Source organism: Schistocerca nitens, chromosome 5 (assembly GCF_023898315.1).
Source record: "Schistocerca nitens isolate TAMUIC-IGC-003100 chromosome 5, iqSchNite1.1, whole genome shotgun sequence".
In the NCBI taxonomy this organism is placed as follows: domain Eukaryota; kingdom Metazoa; phylum Arthropoda; class Insecta; order Orthoptera; family Acrididae; genus Schistocerca; species Schistocerca nitens.
Window position 1 is genome coordinate 566,663,798 of NC_064618.1, and position 23,476 is coordinate 566,687,273.

The 23,476-nt window shown below is 42.6% G+C and overlaps 1 protein-coding gene across 2 annotated transcripts in view; it reads left to right on the forward strand.

Moving 5' to 3' along the window:
• The window catches only part of LOC126259211 (piwi-like protein Siwi), a 151,100-nt gene that overhangs the window by 103,516 nt on the left and 24,108 nt on the right, over window positions 1-23,476 (forward strand). For both annotated transcript variants that reach the window (XM_049955808.1, XM_049955807.1), the window contains exons 12-14: window positions 13,937-14,091; window positions 17,117-17,244; window positions 18,848-19,016. In XM_049955808.1, the coding sequence (XP_049811765.1) occupies window positions 13,937-14,091; window positions 17,117-17,244; window positions 18,848-19,016 (452 nt within the window). The remainder of the gene's footprint in view (window positions 1-13,936; window positions 14,092-17,116; window positions 17,245-18,847; window positions 19,017-23,476) is intronic.

Sequence of the window (23,476 nt, forward strand, 5' to 3'; positions counted from 1 at the left end):
AAAAGATCCTGCAAGAACGGGACTGAAGAGGATCGTTCAATGTGAAATGTGCAACCCATCCTCAAATTGCTGTAGATTTCAGTGCTGAGCCATCACCAAGTGTCAGCATATGAACCATTCAACGAAACATCATCAGTATGGCAGGGTGTATACGACCCGGGACATCCGGGAAAAACCCGGGAATTTTTTAGAATTCCGGGAATTTTTCATTGTTTTAGTTAACAGTTAAATTTTTGTGATTGACTGGTAAGAACCAATACTCTCATGAAGGATATTACTGTATCCCACTTCTGCAGAATAATACTGCAGCAACAAAACATGAACGAGAGAAAAAAAAAAACGAAAATAAAACTTAAGTCGCAAAGGAAATGCGCCATATGCAACAACAAAACACAGTGCTCTTACAAGCGTCTGCCAACCGAAGTGTGTCAAAGGCTTTAGGAACAATATGCAGTGCATACTAACAAAAAATTGTCTCCTATGAGCGTGACGTGACAGCTGTTTACATTGGATTCATTTGAGCAGTTGCGGGTGGGCTCTTGCGCATGCGCAGTTGGGTCGCGTATGAGTAGTATCTTCTCCTGCTTCTGGCTACAGATGAGTGGCTGGGCGACACAATCTAAATTGCTCCAGTTCGGAAATATTGTAGATCCGGGGCTGATGCACAGAGCAGTCTGAGTTGTTGTGGTGAGGTGGGTAGTCTCCACGTGACCTGTGTTTACATTTAGTGATTTTGCTGTTTGCTCTTTGTTTATTGCTCTAACATTAAATGAAAACAAAATGGATTTCTGTGACCGGGAGCTACCAAATGAATTAAAATACGTTCGCATAATTACGGAAGGCTAAAATATGTTGTTAGTTTCAGGTTTTATTTCCACCTTTCCGACAGTCAAGCATTAATCGCCTTGCAGAAGAAAGTTATTTTTGTCGCTTTGCTAAAGAGATTTGGCTTTTATTCATCTTTTGCGTTGAGGCAGTAAATTTCACACTGTTGGCTAGTTTCAACTGTTCGCTGCATCTGAAGTGCACGTTTCCATCTTTTAGCTCGTATGGCATTATCCCATAATAAAGAACCAAACATGAGATAATACGGTACTGGTACTCCACGAAAATTTACATCCGAATCTGGATACATGATTGTGCACTTTAAGCCGGATTGATTTTAGTATGGTTCACGAGTTTTATGACATAATGCAAGATTTTTTAATGTTTTACACGTACGAACATGCGGGCTTCCTGCGCAATCGCGGTGATGCCTGTTGTCTGGCGTTCTCTGGCGACTGCTGAAACGAACCAGTTTCTAACAGGTCACGGGAAAATATTGGGAATGGTGGTTTGAAAAGTGTTACTTTGAAAGTAAATTTTCTTTTACGCAAGATGAACTACGTGCAAGAATGTACAATGAATTTCTTAAATCACAGAGTGTTTGACTCTCATTTAAAAATCTCCTGTTTGAGGACGACCATCTTCAAGGATTTCGAGCCTAGACCAGACATATACGTCGTTAATAAAAATTTTACTCGCAAATTTGTGTGATGTATCTTTAAGTGTAACACTCGCGAAAAGATCAGCATTTTATATGTGGAAGCTTAGCTTCTCTTGCAGCTTATTAATCTTAGAGACCAATATTATTTGTGAAAGCTTTGTTTTTCTTGTAGCAACACTATGTATATTAATTTAAACCATTAACTTCTCTTTTTTGTGTGTTCGCGTTATTTAAGAGTGATCTTGCTATTGGTTGACATCATCATGCGTCCTATGCTGTCATGAGGTGGCGAGATCACGTGACATGAGCTATGACTGGCTTACAAAAGCGTTTCGCAATCTCAATTTCATTGCTTTGGAAAATAACATGCAGTGTTTGGCGGAATTTGAATTTATACCTCCATAAAAAATGTAGCGTACATGTTGATGCACATTAAAGATCTTTCCACGTGTTTTTTCCCCCTGGGTTTCGTTTTCTAAAGTGCCGGCAGATTCTAAGTCTGTGTAGAAAACCATAAACATTCAAAAGACTGAAGTTTTACAGTGCCGAGGACAAGTATACTGTCACTTAACATGGATAAAGTGTATTTTCAACCTGGAAATCCGGGAAAAATCTGGGAATTTTTTTTTCCTTGTCCATGTATACACCCTGGTATGGACTTCCAGAGCCGAAGGCCCACCCATGTACGCTTGATCACTGTACGACACAAAGCTTTATGCCTCGCCTGGGCCTGTCAACACTGACATTGGACTGTTGATAACTGTTGCCTAGTCAGATGAGTCTCGTTTCAAATTGTGTTGAGCGGATGGATGTGTATGGGTATGGAGATGACCTCATCAATCCATGGACCCTGCATGTCAGCAGGGGACTGGCTGTTCAAGCTGGTGGAGGCTCTGTAATGGTGTGGGGCATGTGCAGTTGGAGTGATATGGGATCCCTGATATGTTTAGATACGATGGTAACAGATGATATGTACTTAAGCATCCTGTCTGATCACCTGCATCCATTCACGTCCATTGTGCATTCTGACCAACTTGGGCAATTTTAGCAGGACAATGCAACACCCCACACGTCCAGAATTCCCCCCTGCGGGTCCGGGGTAAGAATAGGCCCGAGGTATTCCTGCCTGTCGTAAGAGGCGACTAAAAGGAGTTTCAACCGTTTCGGCCTTCCATGTGATGGTCCCCCTTGGGGTTTGACCTCCATTTTTCAAAATTCTACAGAAGTACGAGCCTTTTGGGGAAGGACGCCTTACGTGGTGTACCACTGGTCCTCCGTGCACCAAGTCCTTGGCACTCAGCATTGTAACGGCATTGTAACCATACCCACTATTCCTCAAATTGGGCCTAAACGCCTGATGGATTGTACAAGTTACGCCCATAGTGCGTCCCCATCTGCACCTACGATCATGATGGACTTTCCATGGCACCCGAAATCCAGCACGGTAGCCAGCCCGTTGTGGTGGGGTCATCATGTACCCTCTAGGTTGTAGCCCCCCTGACAACACAGGGATCGTACTGCCGATACCTGAGCTGCACTCTCCCCACGTCGGCCAAGGAGTAGATACCCGTCTCCTTGGGGCATCAGGACTCCCGGCAACGGTAATCCTGCCAGGTGGCCCTTGCTGAGGCTGGGTGGCGCCCATGGGGAGAGCCCCTGGTCGGAGTGGGTGGTATCGGGGCGGACGTTTCGCAGATGAAACGTCAACATGTATCAGGTCACTTTGCGGCCAGTCTTTTAAAAAGAAAGGTACTGTCTCTGGTTCTGGTTCTCCTGCCCTTTCCCCCTTGGCCACTCCCTGGGAGGAAGGACAGGCGCGCCGGCTTGGGGCGAAGTACTTCCCCCGCTATTTGGTCTGTTCTCGAACTGATGGGGGGGGGATGTTCGCCACCTCCAAGCCCATGTTCTTTGTTCAGCACATCGAGGACATCTTCGGGGAAATCGAGGCTCTCAGTAAAATGCGTTCGGGATCCATTCTTATAAATACCACCTCCGCCACACAGTCGGCGGCGCTCCAGGCGTGCGACAGACTAGGGGACATCCCAGTGTCCATTGTCCCGCATCTGGCACTGAATAGGACGCAGGGGGTTATTTTTCATCGGGACCTCCTGCTGCAATCTGATGAGGAGCTCAGGGCCAATCTGGAGCATCGAGGCGTGCATTTCGTCCGGCGAGTCCAGCGCGGCCCCAAAGACCGTCGCATCGACACCGGGGCCTTCATCCTTGCCTTCGAGGGGGACGTTCTCCCGGAGAAGGTAAAGGTGATGTGCTACCAGTGCGACGTGCGACCTTACGTCCCGCCTCCTATGCGCTGTTTTCGGTGTTTGCGCTTTGGGCACATGTCGTCAAGGTGTGAGGCTGAGCCCCTTTGTGGCGATTGTGGACGTCCTCTTCGTGAGGAACATACATGCACCCCACCACCTCGGTGCGTTAATTGTCCTGGCATCCACTCGCCTAGATCCTTAGACTGCCCCGCGTATAAGAAGGAGAAGAAGATTCAAGAACTCAAAACTTTGGATCGTCTCTCTTATTCTGAGGCCAGGAAGAAGTATGACCGCCTCTGTCCCGTGACGTTGACCACTTCGTTTGCCTCAGCCGTGTCCATTCCTTCCACAGTATCCTCACCCGTATCCTGTCCCCCCTCCACTTCCTCCCCCAATCCAGGGTGTATGCCTCCGCTTCCCAAATCCCTCCCTTCCAAATCCTCCTCCCCGCGGCCCCCGCCCCCTCTGCCCCAGGGGCCACCCTTCCTCCTCCTTCCCCCCCCCCCCCCCCCCCCCCCCCGCCTGAGAAGTGATCCTCTTCTCAGGTGTCCATCGGGGAAACGTTCCGGACCCCAGCTTCTGAGGTCCGGCGTTCCAAAATGGACCCCGTGCGTGAGGGCCTTCTTCGGGTACAGCCCACCATCCCTGTGCCTCCTCGGATTTCCCAAAAGGCCTCCAAGAAGAAGTCTCTATCCCCCTCTCCACCCCGGCGCATTTCGTCTGACGCTCCATCCGTGAGTCGCTGCTCCCGGCCATCCTCAGTTTCGCCGGGACGCTCTGTTGCCAGGCGCTCAGCTGGTCTCTCGTCGGCAAATGATGCTGCCCCTCCTACGCAACCCGGGACAGCGGCCGCAGCTGGCGACGACTCGATGGAACAGGATCCGCCTCCCGCCGGTTGTAGCGTTGTTCCCTGGAAACCTGGCCCTCCGCGGCCGTCGAGGTGACAAGCTCTTCCCCGTCTCTTTCCCCCTTTTCTTTTGACTAGCGATGGCCTTGTTACATTGGAACGTAAGAGGTATTCGATCTAATCGGGAGGAATTACAACTGCTCCTCCGCCTGCACTGTCCGCTCGTCCTTGGTCTCCAGGAAACAAGTTGCGCCCGACTGACTGTATTGCCTTTACCCACTATACCTCGGAGCGGTATGACCTCACCTCTGTGGATGGTATCCCAGCTCATGGTGGGGTCATGTTGCTCGTTCGGGACGATGTCTATTACCATCCCATCCCATTGACCACCCCTCTCCAAGCAATAGCTGTCCGTATTACTCTTTCTGCTTTTACTTTTCAGTTTGTACCATCTACACTCCATCGTCATCCGCAGTTAGTCGGGCTGCCATGATGCACCTGATTGTTCAGCTTCCTCCGCCGATTTTATTGTTTGGCGACTTCAATGCCCATCATCCCCTTTGGGGCTCTCCTGCATTCTGTCAAAGAGGCTCCCTCTTGGCGGATGTCTTCAACCATCTCAATCTTGTCTGCCTCAATACTGGCACCCCGACTTTCCTCTCGGACTCTACTCATACCTACTCCCACTTGGACGTCTCGATCTGTTCTACCACTCTTGCCCGTCGGTTCGAGTGGTATGTCCTTTCTGACACCTATTCGAGCGACCACTTCCCCTGTGTCGTTCGTTTCCTGCACCACACCCCACCCCCACGTCCTTATAGCTGGAACATACCGAAAGCTGACTGGGGACTTTACTCCTCCCTGGCGACCTTTCCGGACCACGATTTTCTCAGTTGTGACAGTCAGGTCGAATACCTCACGGCTCTTATCATCCATGCTGCCGAACGTTGCATTCCTCGTACTACCTCTTCTTCACGTCGCGTTTCCGTCCCCTGGTGGAATGAGGCTTGTAGAGACGCTATCCGTGCTCGACGACGTGCTTTACGCATCTTTCGCCACCATCCTACTTTGGCGAATTGTATTGGATACAAACGACTTCGAGCGCCATGCCGTAGAGTCATCAAAGACAGCAAAAAAGCTTGTTGGGCCTCTTTCACCAGCTCCTTTAACAGTTTTACTCCCTCTTCTGTCGTTTAGGGTGGCCTGCGCCGGCTGTCGGCCATTAAGGCCCACTCCTCGGTACCTGGCCTGACCTCAGGTAATGAGGTCCTTGTTGATCCTGTGGCGGTCTCCAACGCCTTCAGCCGCTTTTTCGTGGAGGTTTCAAGTTCCGCCCATTACCACCCTGCCTTCCTTCCGAGGAAAGAGGCAGAAGAGGCTCGGCGACCTTCCTTCCACTCGCTGAGCCTGGAAACTTATAATGCCACCTTTACTATGCGGGAACTCGAACGTGCTCTTGCACTGTCCCGGTCCTCTGCTCCGGGGCCAGATGCCATTCACGTTCAGATGCTGGCACACCTTTCTCCGGCGGGCAAAAGCTTCCTTCTTCGTACCTACAATCGCGCCTGGACCGAAGGTCAGGTCCCCATGCGTTGGCGTGACACCGTCGTTGTTCCTATACCTAAAACCGGGAAGGATACAGACATTCCTTCTAGTTACCGCCCCATTTCTCTGACAAGCTGTGTCTGTAAGGTGATGGAGCGCATGGTTAATGCTCGGTTAGTCTGGATTCTTGGATCTCGACGGCTACTTACCAATGTCCAATGCGGCTTTCGTCGCCGCCGCTCCGCTGTTGACCACCTTGTGACCTTGTCGACATTCATCATGAACAACTTTTTGCGAAGGCACCAAATGGTAGCCGTGTTCTTCGATTTGGAGAAGGCTTATGATACCTGTTGGAGAGGAGGTATCCTCCGCACTACGCACAGGTGGGGCCTACGCGGTCGCCTGCCCCTTTTTATTGATTCCTTATTAACGGATCGAAAGTTTAGGGTATGTGTGGGTTCCGTATTGTCAGACGTCTTCCTCCAGGAGAACGGAGTGCCTCAGGACTCCGTCTTGAGCGTAGCCCTTTTTGCCATAGCGATCAATCCAATTATGGGTTGCATTCCACCTAATGTCTCAGGCTCTCTTTTTGTCGATGACTTCGCGATCTACTGCAGTGCCCAGAGAACATGCCTCCTGGAGCGCTGCCTTCAGCGTTGTCTAGACAGCATATACTCATGGAGTGTGGCAAATGGCTTCCGGTTCTCTTAAGAGATGACAGTTTGTATCAACTTTTGGCGATATAAAGCGTTCATTCCGCCATCCTTACATCTCGGTCCCGTTGTTCTCCCATTAGTGGAAACAACTAAGTTTCTAGGGCTCACATTGGACAGGAAACTTTGTTGGACTCCGCACGTCTCTTATTTGGCGGCCCGTTGTTCACGTTCCCTTAATGTCCTCAGAGTTCTTAGTGGTTCATCTTGGGGAGCGGATTGCACTGTCCTGCTTCGCTTGTATCGGTCCATAGTCCGATCGAAGCTGGATTATGGGAGCTTCGTCTACTCGTCTGCTCGGCCATCCCTCTTACGCCGTCTCAACTCCATCCACCATCGGGGGTTACGTCTTGCGACCGGAACCTTCTACACTAGTCTCGTCGAGAGTCTTTATGCTGACGCTGCCGAATTACCGTTGACCTACCAGTGCTACGTACTGCTGTGTCGGTATGCCTGCCGGCTGTTGTCAATGCCCGACCACCCCTCTTATCAGTCCTTCTTCGCCGATTCTCTCGACCTTCACTACGGGTTGTATGTGTCTGCCCTGCTGCCCCCTGAAGTCCGCTTCCGTCGCCTGCTTCGACAATTGGATTTTGCTCTCCCCTACCACCTTCAGAGAGGGTGAGAGCCCGACACCACCTTGGCTCCAGGCTCCGGTTCATATTTATCTCGACCTCAGATCACTCCCGAAGGAGGGTACTCCGGCTGCAGGGTATTGCTCACGGTTTGTTGAACTTCGTGCTCGACTTGCCAGTCACACCTTTATTTACACTGATGGCTCCAAAACTGACGATGGTGTCGGCTGTGCCTTTGTCATTGGGGCAGTCACCTTTAAATACTGGCTCCTCGACCAGTGGTCCAGCTTAACGGCCGAGCTTTTTGCTCTCCATCAGGCCGTTCAGTATGCCCGCCGCCACTGCCATTCATCGTATGTACTCTGCTCTGATTCCCTCAGTGATCTTCAGAGCCTTGGAGCTCCCTATCCGGTCCATCCCTTGGTGCAACGGATCTAGCAGTCCCTCCATTCTTCTGCTGCTGATGGCTCTCCTGTCAGCTTTCTGTGGGTTCCCGGCCATGTAGGAGTGCCTGGGAATGAGGCTGCTGATGCTGCAGCCAATGCTGCATTCCTCCTGCCTTGGCCAGCCTTCCATTGTGTCCCGTCATCTGACGTTCGTGGGGTTGTTTGTAAGAGGCTTGTGTCTTTGTGGTGGGATGCTTGGTCATCCCTCCAAGGAAACAAGCTCTGGGCAGTAAAACCGCTCCCAACTGGTTGGACAACCTCCCCCGACCATCTCGGCGAGAAGAGGTCCTTCTGACCAGGTTGCGGATTGGGCATTGCCAGTTTAGCCACCGCTACCTGCTCTCCGGTGGCCCAGCCCCGCAGTGCCCTTGTGGTCAAGCATTAACAGTGCGCCATGTTTTATTGTCGTGTCCCCGCTTTAGTCAAACTCGTGTTGTCCTGTCCCTGCCATCTACTTTACCGGATATTTTAGCTGATGACGCTCGAGCAGCTGCTCGTGTTCTGCATTTTATAACTTTGACTGGCTTGTCCAAAGACATCTAACCTTTTTACTTATTTTATCTGCATCTTTGTCAGGACTTTCTGGTGTCCCCCCTCCCCTTGAGTTTTACTAGATTCCTTGTGCTCTAACAATTGTGACTTGGCGCAAATGACCTCAGTAGTTGAGCGCCCTTAAACCCCACAAAAAAAAAAAGAGAAGAAGAAGTCCAGAATTGCTACAGAGTGGCTGCAGGAACATTCTTCTTAGTTTAAACACTTTTGCTGTCCACCACACACCCAGACATGAACATTCTGAGCATGTCTGGGATGCCTTGCAACGTGCTGTTCAGAAGAGATCTCCACCCCCTCGTAGTCTTACATATTTATGCACAGCACTGCAGGATTCATGGTGTCAGTTCCCTTCAGCACTACTTCGGACATCAGTCGTGTCCATGCCACGTCGTGTTGTGGCACTTCTGTGTGCTCGTGGGGGGTCCCTCCGCGATATTAGGCAGGTGTACCAGTTTCTTTGGCACTTCGGTGTAGTTGCTGATGGAGTGTTTATTTCTTTCAGTAGTAATTTACCATGTAGTGAAATTGAAGTTGGTTTCTGTGACTTAGTGTGGGTAGATGTTATGCTTGATAACTGGAATAAATTAATTACTGGTTTCTGTTACCAAACCCTTTATTAAAAAACGCATTTGACCACCTAGCAACAAATAATCCTTACCAAATAGGGAGCATCACGGTAGACACGGGGATTACTAACCACAAGGTTGTTGTAACTTGACTGGATGCAGTAACATTTGAACCCACCAAAAAGAAACACAAAATACATGTATTTAAATAAGCCGATAAAAATTTGCTGGACCCTTTCATAAGAGAGCATTCACTCCTTCCAATCCGAATATGTAAGTGTAGACCAGATGGGGTTTATATTCAAAGTACTACTATTGATGGCAGTTGAAATATATATACCAAATAAATCAATAAAACATGGTTCTGATCCCCATTGGTACACAAAATGGATTAGAAAACTTTTGCAGAAGCAGTGAAGAAAACATGGTTTAAAAGAAGGCAAAATCTCAGAGATTGGATGCTTTAAAAGGTATCCTCAACGAAACTGGCACTCGAAATCTGGTGTAAAACCCAGAGAGATTCTGGCCGTATGTAAAGTACACCAGTGGGAAGACGCAATCAATATCTTCACTGCATGATAACAAAGGTGCCGTGGTTGAAGAGTGCCATTGAAGCATAGTTAACAAAAACATTTTCCAGAATTACTCCGCAAAAGAAAACAAAGTAAATATTTCAGAATCCGAATCAAAAGTAGATAGCCTCGGTGTAGTGAAGTAGCTAGCCCTCGGTCCAGATTGTATACCAGTCAACCAGTCATTCCTTTCAGAGTATGCTAATAACAATAGTTCCATACTTAGCAATTGTAGACCTATATCACTAACGTTGATTTGCAGTAGGATTTTGGAACATACACTGTGCTCAAATATTATGAATCACCTTCAGGAAAATAATTTATTTACAAAAAGACAGCACAGATTCAGAAGATAACATTCTTTTCTCACGAAGTAATGAGTACTCCATTTTTTTAGATTTACGGAAGGCTTATGACACCGTTCCTCACAAGCGATTCCTAATCAAATGGCATGCCTCCGGAGTGTCTTCTCGGTGATGTGACTGGATTTGTGATTTCCTGTCAGAAAGGTTACAGTTCATAATAATTGACTGAAAACCAAATGAAACAGGAATATCTGGCATTACCCAAAGGAATTTATAGGTCCTCTGCTGTTCCTGATGTATGTAAATGATTTGGAGACAATTGGAGTAGCCCTCTTAGATTGTTTGCACGAGTCTGTCATTTACCATCGTGCAAAATCATCAGATCATCAAACAGAAGTGCAAAATTATGCATACAAGATATCTGTATGGTGCAAAAACTGATAATTGACGCTAACTAATGAAAATTGTTAAGTCATCCACATGACTACCTAAAGAAATCCACTAAATTTCGGTCACACAATTAACCACAACAAATCTAAATGCTGTTAAGGTTTACGATAACGAATAACTTAAACTGGAACGATTGCATAGATAAGGTTGTCGGGAAAAGCAAACCAAAGACTGTGATTTATTGGCAGAACACGCACAAAATGTAACAGGCTACTAAAGACATTGGTTACAGTAAGCTTGTCTGTCCACTTCTGGAATATTGCTGTGTGGTGTGGGAACTGCATCAGGTAGGATTGACAGAGGACATAGCAGAAGTTCGAACAAGGGCAGCTTGCTTTATATGACTGTGAAATAGGGGAGAGTGTGCCACAGATACAGTACACAAATTGGGCTGGCATTCATTAAAATGGAAGGTGTTTTCCACTGCAGCAGGATGTTCCCACGAAATTCCAATCACCAATTTTCTCCTCAGTGTGTGAAAAAGTTTTTTGGCACCTACATAGGGAAACATGACATAATAAAATAAATCAGAACTCGCATGGAAAGAGTTAAGTGTCTTGTTTTTCCTAGGTGCTGTTAAAGATTGGAATGGTAGAGAAGTAGACTGAAGGTGCTTCAATGAACTCTGCCACTCACTTTACTCTGAATTACAGAGTAATCATCTAGATGTATATGCTCATTATTCAGAAGGAAAATTATCGTGGATTACATTTCCTTGTGCTGTTTATTTTAGATGGCATGTCTCAATTTAGTGAGCATTTCTCAGTACATGTCACAATGATTGCCGACTCACTTGGCGTAAAATCAACCGAAACACTACTCTTTCCACCCAGAAAATGGCAGGAATCATTTTATTCAAACTGAGTAAGGAGATTCATTACATATTTTTGGTTTTGGCAAAATTGAGTGGCATCACCACATTGACTGCTGTTTGTATTATGTTTTGCTGTAGGAATTGTTGCCTTTAACGATCTTGGAAAATAAATGATCTCCGTGTTGTCAATAGCAATTGAAAATCAGTTGTCTGTTTGTCATTCATTCCCTTTTGTGTTTTTCAGTAAGCATTTAAGATACTCATTTTGCACATAATTTGTGATTCTTTCCTGTCACAGTTGTGCAAGTAGTGGTGCACCAAACGTGAAGAAATTTTTCAGCTGGATGACCAATTGTTAGATGACAGTCAGATTGCAATTTTGGTAAAGTTCTGCACGATTTCATAACTGGGCCTGCCAGTCTGCTAATCATCCTCATTTTCACGGTGACCAAAAAAGTCTCAACATCATTTTCTAACCTTTCTTGCCCTATTGCTGTAGATCCACAGTAAAACGTCCTGCAGACAAAAGTCGAATCACAGCACATACTTCGCAACTGGTGCAGTAATGATTTATGAAGTCGTTTTCTTTCAATCACAGTTGATGACTACTGAATCAAAGCAATGGCATGTGTGACTTTGCAATCAATCAATCGTTTGCATTTGTGCATCTTTGTTCTCAGCAGCCAACATTTATATTGCAATAAATTGCCCTTTTTTCCAAATATACCGCATGCATTCTGTGACATACGTTAAGTATGTATGGGATTCTAAAAAAATTATTTGTGAAAGAGTATGCTTATATTTATCTCCAACATTTTTATTTGTTTCCAATGTTTGTCATTGATGTAAATTTGGTGAAACTGTGTAGAAGTTGCCAGTTCTTTAAAGTTTTCTCCTGTTTGTAGCTCTTGCTCATACTGAGATCTGAAAAAAATTTGCAGCAGTAAAAATTATGGGATCTCGATATGTGCAATTAAAACCATTAGCTGGACCAGAGTTCTAACATATACTGCTGCCTTTTGTTGCCTAAGCTCTTACCTTCTCAACTATTATGAACCCTCCTAATTGTGGATGAGGAAAAAACTGTTGCATAATAGTGATAGGAAGTAATGGCGAATTAACAGTTGGGATGTGTTTCATAATTCTTGTCCTGGTATCGCTTTTCTGTGCTCTTCATGAGTTTACTTACTGTTCCAAATGCTTGAAAATGACCACTCAACTTGTGTGCTGAACACTTAATGCCATAGTAATGAGATTTTCATAATGATTCTCAAGCCTCTGTGACAGCATTGAATTTGTGTGTACTTATTTTCACGTGATTGTAGAAAATAAGGCTGAGTAATGCGGGATGAAATTCTTGTACAACACAATATAGCTAGATTGTTAAAAGTGCATTCCGTGAAACTTACCATTTTGGTTAAACTTCGTTGGTTGGATGACTGATTCGGGGGAGATCATCAAACATGGAGATCACGATCGCATCGGATTAGGGACAAAAATAAACAATTGAATGACAAAAGAAACAGGAAGAAGTGTGTGTAAAGAAAGAAGTCAGTTACATGACAACTGCTTATTACAGTAATTAAAGTAAGTCGTAATTCAGGAGAGTAGTTGAAGTAGAAAGTATGCCAGAAGCTATTTGTTAGCTGTGTGAATGTAAATTTATTGTTAACTTGTGTGTCCCATCCACCTCTTGTGTTTTATAGTCATGGCTGGTTCAAGAACATTTTTCCATAGAAACAGCTTATTATTTGATCCCCACCTCCTTCCGTGGGACACTTCGACCCATGTCAGTTCAGTTTTTGCTTCTAATTGTGATAAGCACTGTATACAAATCTTCCATTTTGGTGCCACTGATGCCTCTCTCAGCTTGGTGCCCCAAGCAGTGACTTGGTCACTGTTAAACTGGCCCCGAGTATTGTAAGAATGCGGGGATATTTTAGTTCATCTTGTTTGATTTATTGTTGGTATAAAACTGAACAATACAAATTTTGAGTTCTGATGTTGATGTGAAGAAGAAGAAGAAGAAGAAGAAGAAGAAGAAGAAGAAGAAGAAGAAGAAGAAAAGTAATCCCAACACGTAGATTAAGAATTTCGTTGACTTAAAACTGAGATACATTTCTTGCTTCTACTCACAACCCATCCTTTTAATGGCATTTTCATTTTATGCGGCTTCAAATTACTTGATCATTATTTATCAGAGGATAAATTTTCGTACATTTAAATATGGGGGGATGTGGGCAGTATTTACAGAAGTTGATAGAATTTTTGGCTTCGATGGTGGCATAATCTGTTGGCAATCAAAGGATCTGAAATATCAGGCTGCAGATTTATCACTTTTTAAAACAGTCTGCTTTTTATTTGAATAATCTTGTTAATATCTTCTCATTTCACCCCTATGAACATATCGTAATTTTTGCAACCTGGGTTATTGCATAAGCACTACTCCAAAACACACCAAACAAAGTTTGGGGCATTCGAAGTTTGGTCAGATTCAGTTCTGTGTATAGCTCTGTTAGTTGAAAAAACATTAGTAGTTGTGTTTGAAAGGCAGGTAAGGTTGGAAGAGTTGTAATCTGCAGTATTGTGTGATATGGAAGTAGAAAACTTTAGTTCGTTAGTTAGTTACGTGTTACATGGATCAATCTCACGGTAACCGTTATGATGTGGAATGTGTAAAGTACATAAGAAATGCACACATGAAGGTTTCTTTTTTCATATTATTGTTCACACGATCTCTGCTGATATTAGAGTAATTACTGTTGTTTGTAAATTCATTACATGCTTTTTTTTCCCTGCAGCCAAGAAATACCAGATGATCGCCAGGGCACATATGTGGAAGCTCTAGAGCATGTAATAAACTCAAGAAATCCGCAGCTGATTTTGTGTGTTGTAACAAATAACAGAACAGATCGTTATGGTGCAATTAAAAAAAAGTGTTGCATTGACAGAGCAGGTGAGTTTATTTACGTTGTTACATATTGGACATACTGCTTCTCTCTCTCTCTCTCTCTCTCTCTCTCTCTCTCTCTCTCTCTCTCTCTCTCTCTCTCTCCCCATTATGTGCCGGGTGTATATGCCCCGGGACAACTGGGAAATCCGGGAAAAACCCTATCTAGTAGTGCCCCGGTTCGGAAATATTGTAAATCCAGGGCTGATGCGCAGGGCAGTCTTGAGTTGTAGTGGGGAGGTGGATAGTCTCCACCTGTCCTGTGTTTATGTTTAATAATTTTGCTGTTTCCTCCTCGTTCACTGCTCTCGCATCAAATAAAAACAGAATGGATTTCTGTGGCCAGTAGCTACCAAGTGAATTACAATACATTCACATAATTATGGAAGGCTAAAATTTGTTATTAGCATTAATCACCTTGCAGAACAATGTTTTTTGTCGGTTTGCTACAGAAATTTGGCTTTCATTAATCTTTTCCACTGAGGCAGTCAATTTATTTTAAACAAAGTGTTTAATTCAACACTATTGGCTACTTTCAACTTTAAGCCTTATCATGCATTTTAGTTTGGTTCACAAAAATCTGATGCTCTTAGAGTATCTCTAATGTCTTGTTTCTTTTATGACATAATGTAAGATTGTTTAATGTTTTACATGTATGAACATACGGGCTTCCTACGTCATTGTAGCTGTACAAGCGCAGTGACGCCTATGTGCCACTCCCTGGTAACTGTTGGAACAAACATGTTTCTAACAGGTCGCTGGAAAATACTGCGAATGGCGGTTTGAAAAGCGTTAATTTCAAAGTCAATTCCCTTTTACGCAAGATGAAGTATGTGCGAGAATGTACGATGAGTTTCTTAAATCTCAGAGCGTTTGTCTCTCATATAAAAATCAACTCTTTGATGGTGAGCCAGTTAGAAGAATTTTGAGCTCGGAAGGTCAGACATTTATGTCATTATTAAAAATTTTACCGGCACATTTGTGTGATGTATCTTAAAAGTGTAACATTTGTAATACAGATCAACATTATATGTGAGACCTTAGCTTCTCTTGCAGCTTATTAATCTTACAGACCAATAATATATGTGAAAGCTTTACTGTTCTTGTAGTGACGCTATGTATCTTATCTAAACCATTAACTTCTCCTGTTTGTGTTTCCACTACTGAACATTGATGTTGCTATTGGCTGACTACATCATGTGTCCTATGCTCTGAATGTCCACTGTTGTCTGATGCCGAGTTCATGTGACGTGAGCCACGACTGGCTTACAAAGGTGCATTGCAATCTTGATTCCGATGCTTCGGAAAAGTAACTTGCTTTGTTTAGTGGAATTTGAATTTAAAAAATACGAGAATATGCAGCGTACATGTTACTGCACATCAAAGATCTTTCCAAAACGTGTTTTTCCCGAGTTGCGTTTTCTAAAGTGCTGTGAAATTCTACACCGGTGTATAAAACCGTAAACATGCAAAGGATTGATAAGTTTTACAGTTCCGATGGAAAGTATACTGTCACTTAACATGGAAAAAGTGTATTTTCACCTGGGAGAAAGCGAATTTTAAACCGGGAAATCCGGGAAAAATCCGGGAATTTTTTTTCTTTATCCATGTATACACCCTGCAACAGCAAAATGAGTCAAAGGATTTAGGACAAAGACTATACAATACTTCATAACAAACTGCTTCCAGTGACCATAACGTCACTACTGTTTTCATTCAGTTCCTTTGAGCATTTGCCAGTGGGCTCATGCATATGTGCACTTGAGTCGTGTGTGGGCAGTACCTTCTCCGGTTTCCGGCTACTTGAAGTGCGTCTCTTAGCTGTATCAGCAGGAACAACAAACAGCCAGCCAGATGCTACCTGAAAAAAATTTTCTGGTGCACCCATGCTGTCAGTCACGTGTGTGCAGAGCTGTCTGATAAAAGTTGGGAAGTAGTCTACACTTGACCCATGTTTGCATTTAGTGATTTTGCTGTTTCCTCTTCATTTACTAATCTCACATCAAACGAAAACCAAACGGATTTCTGTGGACAGGATCTGTCAAGTATATTAACATACAAAATATCTGAAAGCTAAAATATGCGCATGGATTGCACACTCGTTTACAGGACTTAAAGGAGCATATTTTTTTGGGAACCTTTACATATGGAGACAAATGATGGTATAGGAACCTTTACATATGGAGACAAATGATGGTATAGGAACCTTTACATATGGAGACAAATGATGGTATTATGTAGGAAAATAGCAATAAATGTCATGGAATATAATTAGATAGATAAAAAAACTACCCACCGAAGTGATGGCAGAAGGAAACCTGCATACAAGTTCAGGAAATGTGCAAGCTTTTGGAGCCAGAAGCTCCTTCTGGTCAAAAGGTTGAAGGATAAAGGAAAAGGACTGACAACAGTTACAGAAAAGTTGTGCAGATTCCTACGTCAGGGGAGGCTTGCTTGAGTGTATGAGGGGGAAAGACTGATTGTTGAAGATGCATCAGGTAAGATTTGTAAGTCTGAGAACTTAAAGGTGGAAGATACAGCAGTAAGCAAGACAAATTACTGACAAAACATCATGGAAGTGGCTCCAAAATCTCATGCATTTGCTTAACTTTTATAAGTATGTTCTCCTGCCACCACTTAGTGAGTAGATATTTTTTTTATCCATCCAGTTTTCAAAAATGGGTTATGTGCATTAAATGTCGTCCAATGCTTTTCAAGAAACTAATTTGTGGATGTTTGTCACAGTTTGCTGTATAGAATAAAAAGGAATATTTTCAGAGAGAAGATGCATTTCTGTTGTTTATATGGATAACTTTTGATAATTGCCGTGTTTTGCAAATAAAAATTTGTGGCATTATATTGCCTAAGTATGTTCTTCCTGGTCATGTCAGTCACTTCCACTGAATACTAAAGAAAAGTTAATGGTTTATTTAAGTCATTAATAAATATTGCTAAAATAAGATTGCCTTTTTTTGAAGAGCACAGCTGTAGTGCCAGAACTGTGTATCTACTGTGTACTGTATTTTTTCAGTTCCGACACAAGTAATACTGGCCAAAAATTTGGCATCGAAAGGTGTGATGTCAATTGCAACCAAAGTTGCAATTCAGATAAATTGTAAACTTGGTGGTGTACCCTGGACTGTAGAGATACCTCTCAGTGTGAGTATGCATTTATTGTTCAGTAATCAAGACAGTGTGATGATAATTCAAATATGAAAGTGTAATTTCTATCCTTGATACTGTTGTTGAAGTAGCTTCATTCATTCATTCATTCATTCATATTTCGGTTTCAGTTATAATGTCTGGAAATTCACTACTAAATCAGTTGCAGAATATATAGTAGTTTTTAACAATGATCTCTTCCTTTCTGTTAAAGGAATGTAGCCTTTCTAGTCCATTTGAGCTTGTGTATTCTGATCTTGAGGAGTCGTTAAATAGTGTTTTGAATTGGCGGAGCATGCTAGTTACCTGTTTACCTTCTTACATTATTTCTATCCTGTATAAAAGTCTTCTTCTATTTTCTCATGTCATGTTGCGTGTTTGTGGATGTTAAAAGTTTAAACACAGCTGAGACTAATTTGTGTGTAATGTGTGGCACTTGGTGGCATTGTGGATAACTGTCACATAGAAATTCAAATATTTGGTGTTTGATCCCCAATCAAAACTTTTCCTCACATTAAGAAATATTTTTTGGGTGTGAGAAATGCCAAGTTGCATAGCATTATAGATTTCATTCTAAAATGGCTGGGAATGGTAGTTCACAAGTTATAGGAAGGCTGGGGCATAACAACTCCAGTAGAATGATTTCCCATAAAGCAGTCTGGTATTAAATAAGTCAGTCTTTAAACTGAGAAAAATTCTTAGTTACCATATTCTGCAACATATACTCCTGTGCCAGTTTTTAAACTGAGAAAAGTTCTTAGTTACCATATTCTGCAACAAATACTCCTGTGCCAGTTTTGATAGCTATGAAGAGAAGGATCTGTAGGCAAGATTGTAAATTCTGCCCCCCTAAATGATTATTTCGCTAGAATCACTTCCAATGCCAGCATGTTGCAGCACTACGTAGTGCACTATGTAGTATATGCCACAGGTGTCTTCACTGTAGTGACCTCTTGTTAACTAGTAAAGGCTGTGATAAAAGGTTATCTGCCATCTAATCTCCTCCTATGGTGGCCTAACCCTGTCAGATACAGCAGTTCATTTTGTCAGCCTTGTTCAGACTGCCAAGCTCATTTATTGGCGATTCTGTGTGCATGTCCCATTTTATGTAGTTCCTTCTGTCCTAGTGGTAATTACAAACGGAGTCATAAACATACTGTTAGAGCACGAGTGATAATGACAGATTTGATCTATTATTTACTGACCTGTCAAATTATTTCTGCTCTTACACTTTCTATCTGAAGTTTTGCAAACTTAGAAATATCTTTATTGGCTGTTTCTCTTGTAGGATGTTGTGGAATTTTAGTTTATTATGTGTATTTGGCATGGGTAAGAATTTTTTGGGGTATTGCAATCACAGGACGTGGGAGATTGTCGCACCTAATTTTAATAATTTTCTTGCTGAAAAAGATCTAGTCACTGTTTTTGTAAGCATACACTAATGTCTTCAGATTAGAAGTCCTTAGTGCATTATACACAATGATCACTTGTGCTTTAATGACATTTTTTTTTAAATATCAGAGTTGTTGGTTAATTTAAAAACCTATGTGAAATCAAGTTACAATATGGTTTTGTCTTCATATTTGTCAAATATTTTTAGGGTATGATGACTATTGGATTTGATGTTTGTCACGACACGACAAACAGATCACGCTCATATGGAGCTCTAGTGGCTTCCTTGGACAAACAAATGTCTAAATACTTCAGTGCAGTTGCACCACATGCTTCGGGTGAAGAGCTGTCAAATGAAATGACAACCAATATCATAAGTAAGTACCTGTGTTCAACTTTAATGTTTATGCAGTTGTTGAATTAGAACAACAGAGCTCATTTCAAAGGTGTAAAGGCAGTAAAAATGACTATAGAAAGAATTTTTGGCGACAGAATTTGCGAGACTCCTTGCCTTTCCATTCTGCTGAACCACAAAGCATTACTGTCTGTTACAAAGCATAACAGGGTAGGAGACACAACCCTTCCAACATACTGTCACGGCACTTATCTTTAGTATTCCTTACAAAAATAAAAAAAAAAATAAGATGCTAACTGGACCAAAGTTAGGATATAACAAAAATGAATTACAATTAAAAAACTGTTTAAGGAGAAGGTTCATTTGCTTCAGCCATAAAATGTGGCAGGAAATCGGTCATCTATGAGCATCATAGCCAGTAACAACAACATTCTCTTTGATGCGCACAATTTTGTGTAACATGGTGTGCAACCCATAAATGGATGTAACTATAACATGTTAATGATTGCTTAGTATGGGCTAGGATTCTGTACTGAAGAAGGATGAGATATGAAGCTGAAGGAGATCCAGACTGAATTACAGTAACTTGTTATTGTAGCTTGTTTACAATATTGGGTTGGACAGCGAGTGAGGTGAATACAGTGTATGCCCCCCCCCCCCCAGCTACTGACTGCATACCCCTGTTGCTGTTGGTGGTGTAGCAGCAGCAGCAGCAGCATGGCCATATTCCCAGATTCCCGTTGGAGACATTGTGACCAACAGAAGTTGCTGTGAGGACATCAGGCTGCGTTAGCCTCCAGTGCCCAGAGTGTTAGAGACCTTCCATTGATACTCCAGTCAGGGCAGTGATGCCTTTTTTTTTTTTTTTTTTTTTTTTTTTTTTTTTTTTTTTTTTTTTTTTTTTTTTTTTGCCCCCCACGCCATACTTCAGAGACAGCGACAAAGTACGGGGTGAGGGCTGCTCCAATTCCTTGGTGCTTAGGCAGTAGGCAGCAGTTTGTGGTGGATGGTGGTGGTTGTCTCTGTGTTATTGGCACAGAGCAACAGTGTTGTGACATCACATAGTGACCCTGCTGCCTGAGTGCTCATAGGCGGCTCACTGACTGGGAGGTAGCCACGGTGTTAGTGTGTCAGGCCAAATTATCTGCAAAGAAGACAATGACTTGTCATCATAATTGCCAGCAGGTCAAAGTGCAGCTCTTCCTGGTAACTGCTCTGATTTTGTCACCCAGAAGGGTGTGTTGTGGAAGGTGTATGAATAAGTCCACTCAGCATGAAAGTCAATGACCGATGCTTGGCTGACTCCAGAACTGGCCTAATTACTATCCTGCCACTCCATCATTGGCTCAAATTCCTGTTATAACTTTTCGCTTTTCATAACTAATCGATCTGCAATTTTAGTTTTCCCACAGCATTTGAAGTTGTGACACACACACACACACACACACTCTCTCTCTCTCTCTCTCTCTCTCTCTCTCTCTCTTTCTCTTTCTCTCTTTCCTACATCTGTCATTTAGTTTCAGTGAATGGAGACAGCAATGAGACTTCCCATGCTCCAGTTATTACTTAACATTCATGATGCACTGGAATAAAATGGAATGTACATCACATGGAATTCTGTGACTTGGATCAAGGGCATTAAAATTTCGACTGTACTTAGATCTGTTGTTCACACGAGAGTGAGGTGATGGACATTTTGTGGATTGCTAAGGTGCCAACAACTTCGGATAAGGGAGAGACAGAAATTGGCATTGGTTGCAGGACCAGATTAAGGTAGTCCTTGTAGTTGTGCTAAGATACAGATTCCTGATTTTTCTGATTGTCAGACGTTTGTCTAAAACAAAAGCTGCCAACCACCTGGATCAGTACCACTTCTTTTTCTTTAATGTTCAGCTTTCATGTTGGTTTGCAGCAGCACACCAGTTCACTCTTAATGTCTGCATATGCTGTGCATACCACATCATTCATAATCTACTGTGCTGCTGACATCTTTAGTCATCCCTGGCGATTCCCCCCCATTGCTCCTTGTGCTATTGTTCCAGTGATGGTACTGTGTCTTGCAATGTATCCTAAGCGTTTCTCTTCTAGTTTGGATGTGCCTCTAGAGACATCTGGTTTCCTCTTCTTCAGCTGTTTGAGAAGTTGCTCCGTCCTGTTGGAAGTAACTGTAGGTCTTTTCCTCTTCCGTTAACGCCACAAATGGTTTCAAAATGTTGACATGTAATGTGCGAAAGTCAGCATCTGGTGAAGTTACGCGGCTTCTCTGTTGCCCAGAACCTGTGATAGTGAGTGTTAACACAATCACTCGGGTGAAACCAGTCTCCATCAGACGTAAAGAACAGATCCATATCCAAGCCATTGATTGTTATCTCAGTGAACAGCCATTCACAAAACTGGAGGCACTGAGGAGCATCTGCTGGTTTTAATGCATGAACAACAAACGTTTGGCAAGGATACATGTGCAGGTCCCAATTCGAGCATTCGTCCATATGATTGACTTGATATGCTGGTCTCTTGTAACAGGTGTTGGTTGATTTGGTAGGACTCTGAAGCATTTTCTGATAAACTGCAGCGATATTTTCAGATTTTCAGGCACATTTTGGAATGTTTTTTGACTTGTTCAAAACAGATATTTTCTGACACCATTTTCGGACTAAGTGTTGTATGGCACTCTTTGCTGGCAAAGAGTGCTTGTGGTGTGCGCGTTATGGGGTGTGGTTTTGTGTATACATTCACGTCTAATATCAATAACAGAATATCAAGGTGGTCTAGACTCTGGAGAAGCAGCCCAAAAAACACAGTCATTTAGAAATTGGTAATGGATCAGTCCCAAAGGAGGAGGCAAAACAAGAAGTCAGACCTCCGTGGCCTTCAAAAAAGCTTATGATTGTTTCTACAGATCTTTATTGATGAAAATACTAATTATTTTGGTCTTTATTCCAAATGAATAAAATGATCTACTTTACTCGGATAAACAACAGATGTAAAGTAAAGTTTATAGGAAAAATATCTGAGATGCTTACAGTTAAAACAGGGTTAACATTGGGAGATCACTTTTCAGTTGGGCACGGAGTGCGTGATGGGGATGTTACAAGGAAAATCGTAAAAACGTAACAATTGGAACCAAGAAAGATTAAATAAACTTAAATTGCTTGGAATTCACAGATAACTTAGATTTACTAACTGATAACATTCAAGAAACCAGAAATCAAATAACTAGCATACAAAATATAGCATCAAAAAATGGGAACCCAGATATCATTCAAACAGACTGAGGTAAAGGTAGCGGACCACTAGTAATTAACCACATAACAGCAAATAATAAGAAAGTAAAACTACTGAAACAATTTAAATACTTCGGAGAAATTATAATATACAAATTGGACAAGAAATCTGCATGACAAGAAATAACTAACAAAATTCTGAAGCTGAAAAATTAACATGACCTACATTCAATAAAAAAATGTCCTTGCAATCAAAACTGAAACTGGTGGAGTGAAAATCTTTTCTGAGTTGCCCAGAAAAACAGAATTGACAAAATCCTGAAATTAGAGAGAAGAATAGCTGTAACATTCCTAAATAAGAAATGTCAGGATGATGGACAATGGCAGATAGTGCCAAATGAAGTGGTTTGCAGTGGACAAGAGACCATAGAAACTACTACACGGGAGAAATGAGTCTCTCTCTCTCTCTCTTTCCCCCCCCCCCCCCCCCCCACATGAGAACACCAGAAACGTGCTTAGCAAGAAAAATTATATTGAAACTTGGAATGCGAAGCAACAAGTAGAATGGATGAAGGAAATCGGGGAGTGTGTGAAAGAGCTAGACGTAACACTGGACACTTTGCAAAACAGAAAATTTTTAAAAAACTGAAAAACATAATTAGGTTTAAGTCAAAAACAGACAAATAGCAAACAGCAGCAATTATTCTTTTGTCCCTGCTTGCTATGAAAATAGCATCCTATAATAAAAAGGATATTTACAGGTGAGGAACAACAAAAAACAGAAAAAATGAAAAAAAAAAACTCTGGACAATTAGGAAAGAAAACCCAAGAAAATGAGTCACTCAAATGGTCCAATGAGTCTGTAAGAGGAGGAGGAGGAGGAGGAGGAGGAGGTGATACTGTTTATTGATGTGGGTTTGATGTACATCACAAATAAGTTCGTTCCACAATTCATTGGGAATCTCCACCACATAGTATCTGAATTTCATGTGAAACATTGCATGGAAATGTAATAATTTTTCACGGTTACGAGAGTTTACGGGAGATGTGATACAAAAGAACTTCATTGTGACCTTATTCGTGTAGCAGGACCCCCTGTGTCTGAAGTAGACACATTGTTTTGTGACATTTGCAAAGTTTTGTCTTGTTTTGGTGAAAAAGAAGCACTTGCAGATTGTTTAAACTAGCCGAATTCTGAAAAGGTGTCGTAAGCTATTTAAAGTGCATGCTGATCACTGTCAAATCATGATCCAGTTAA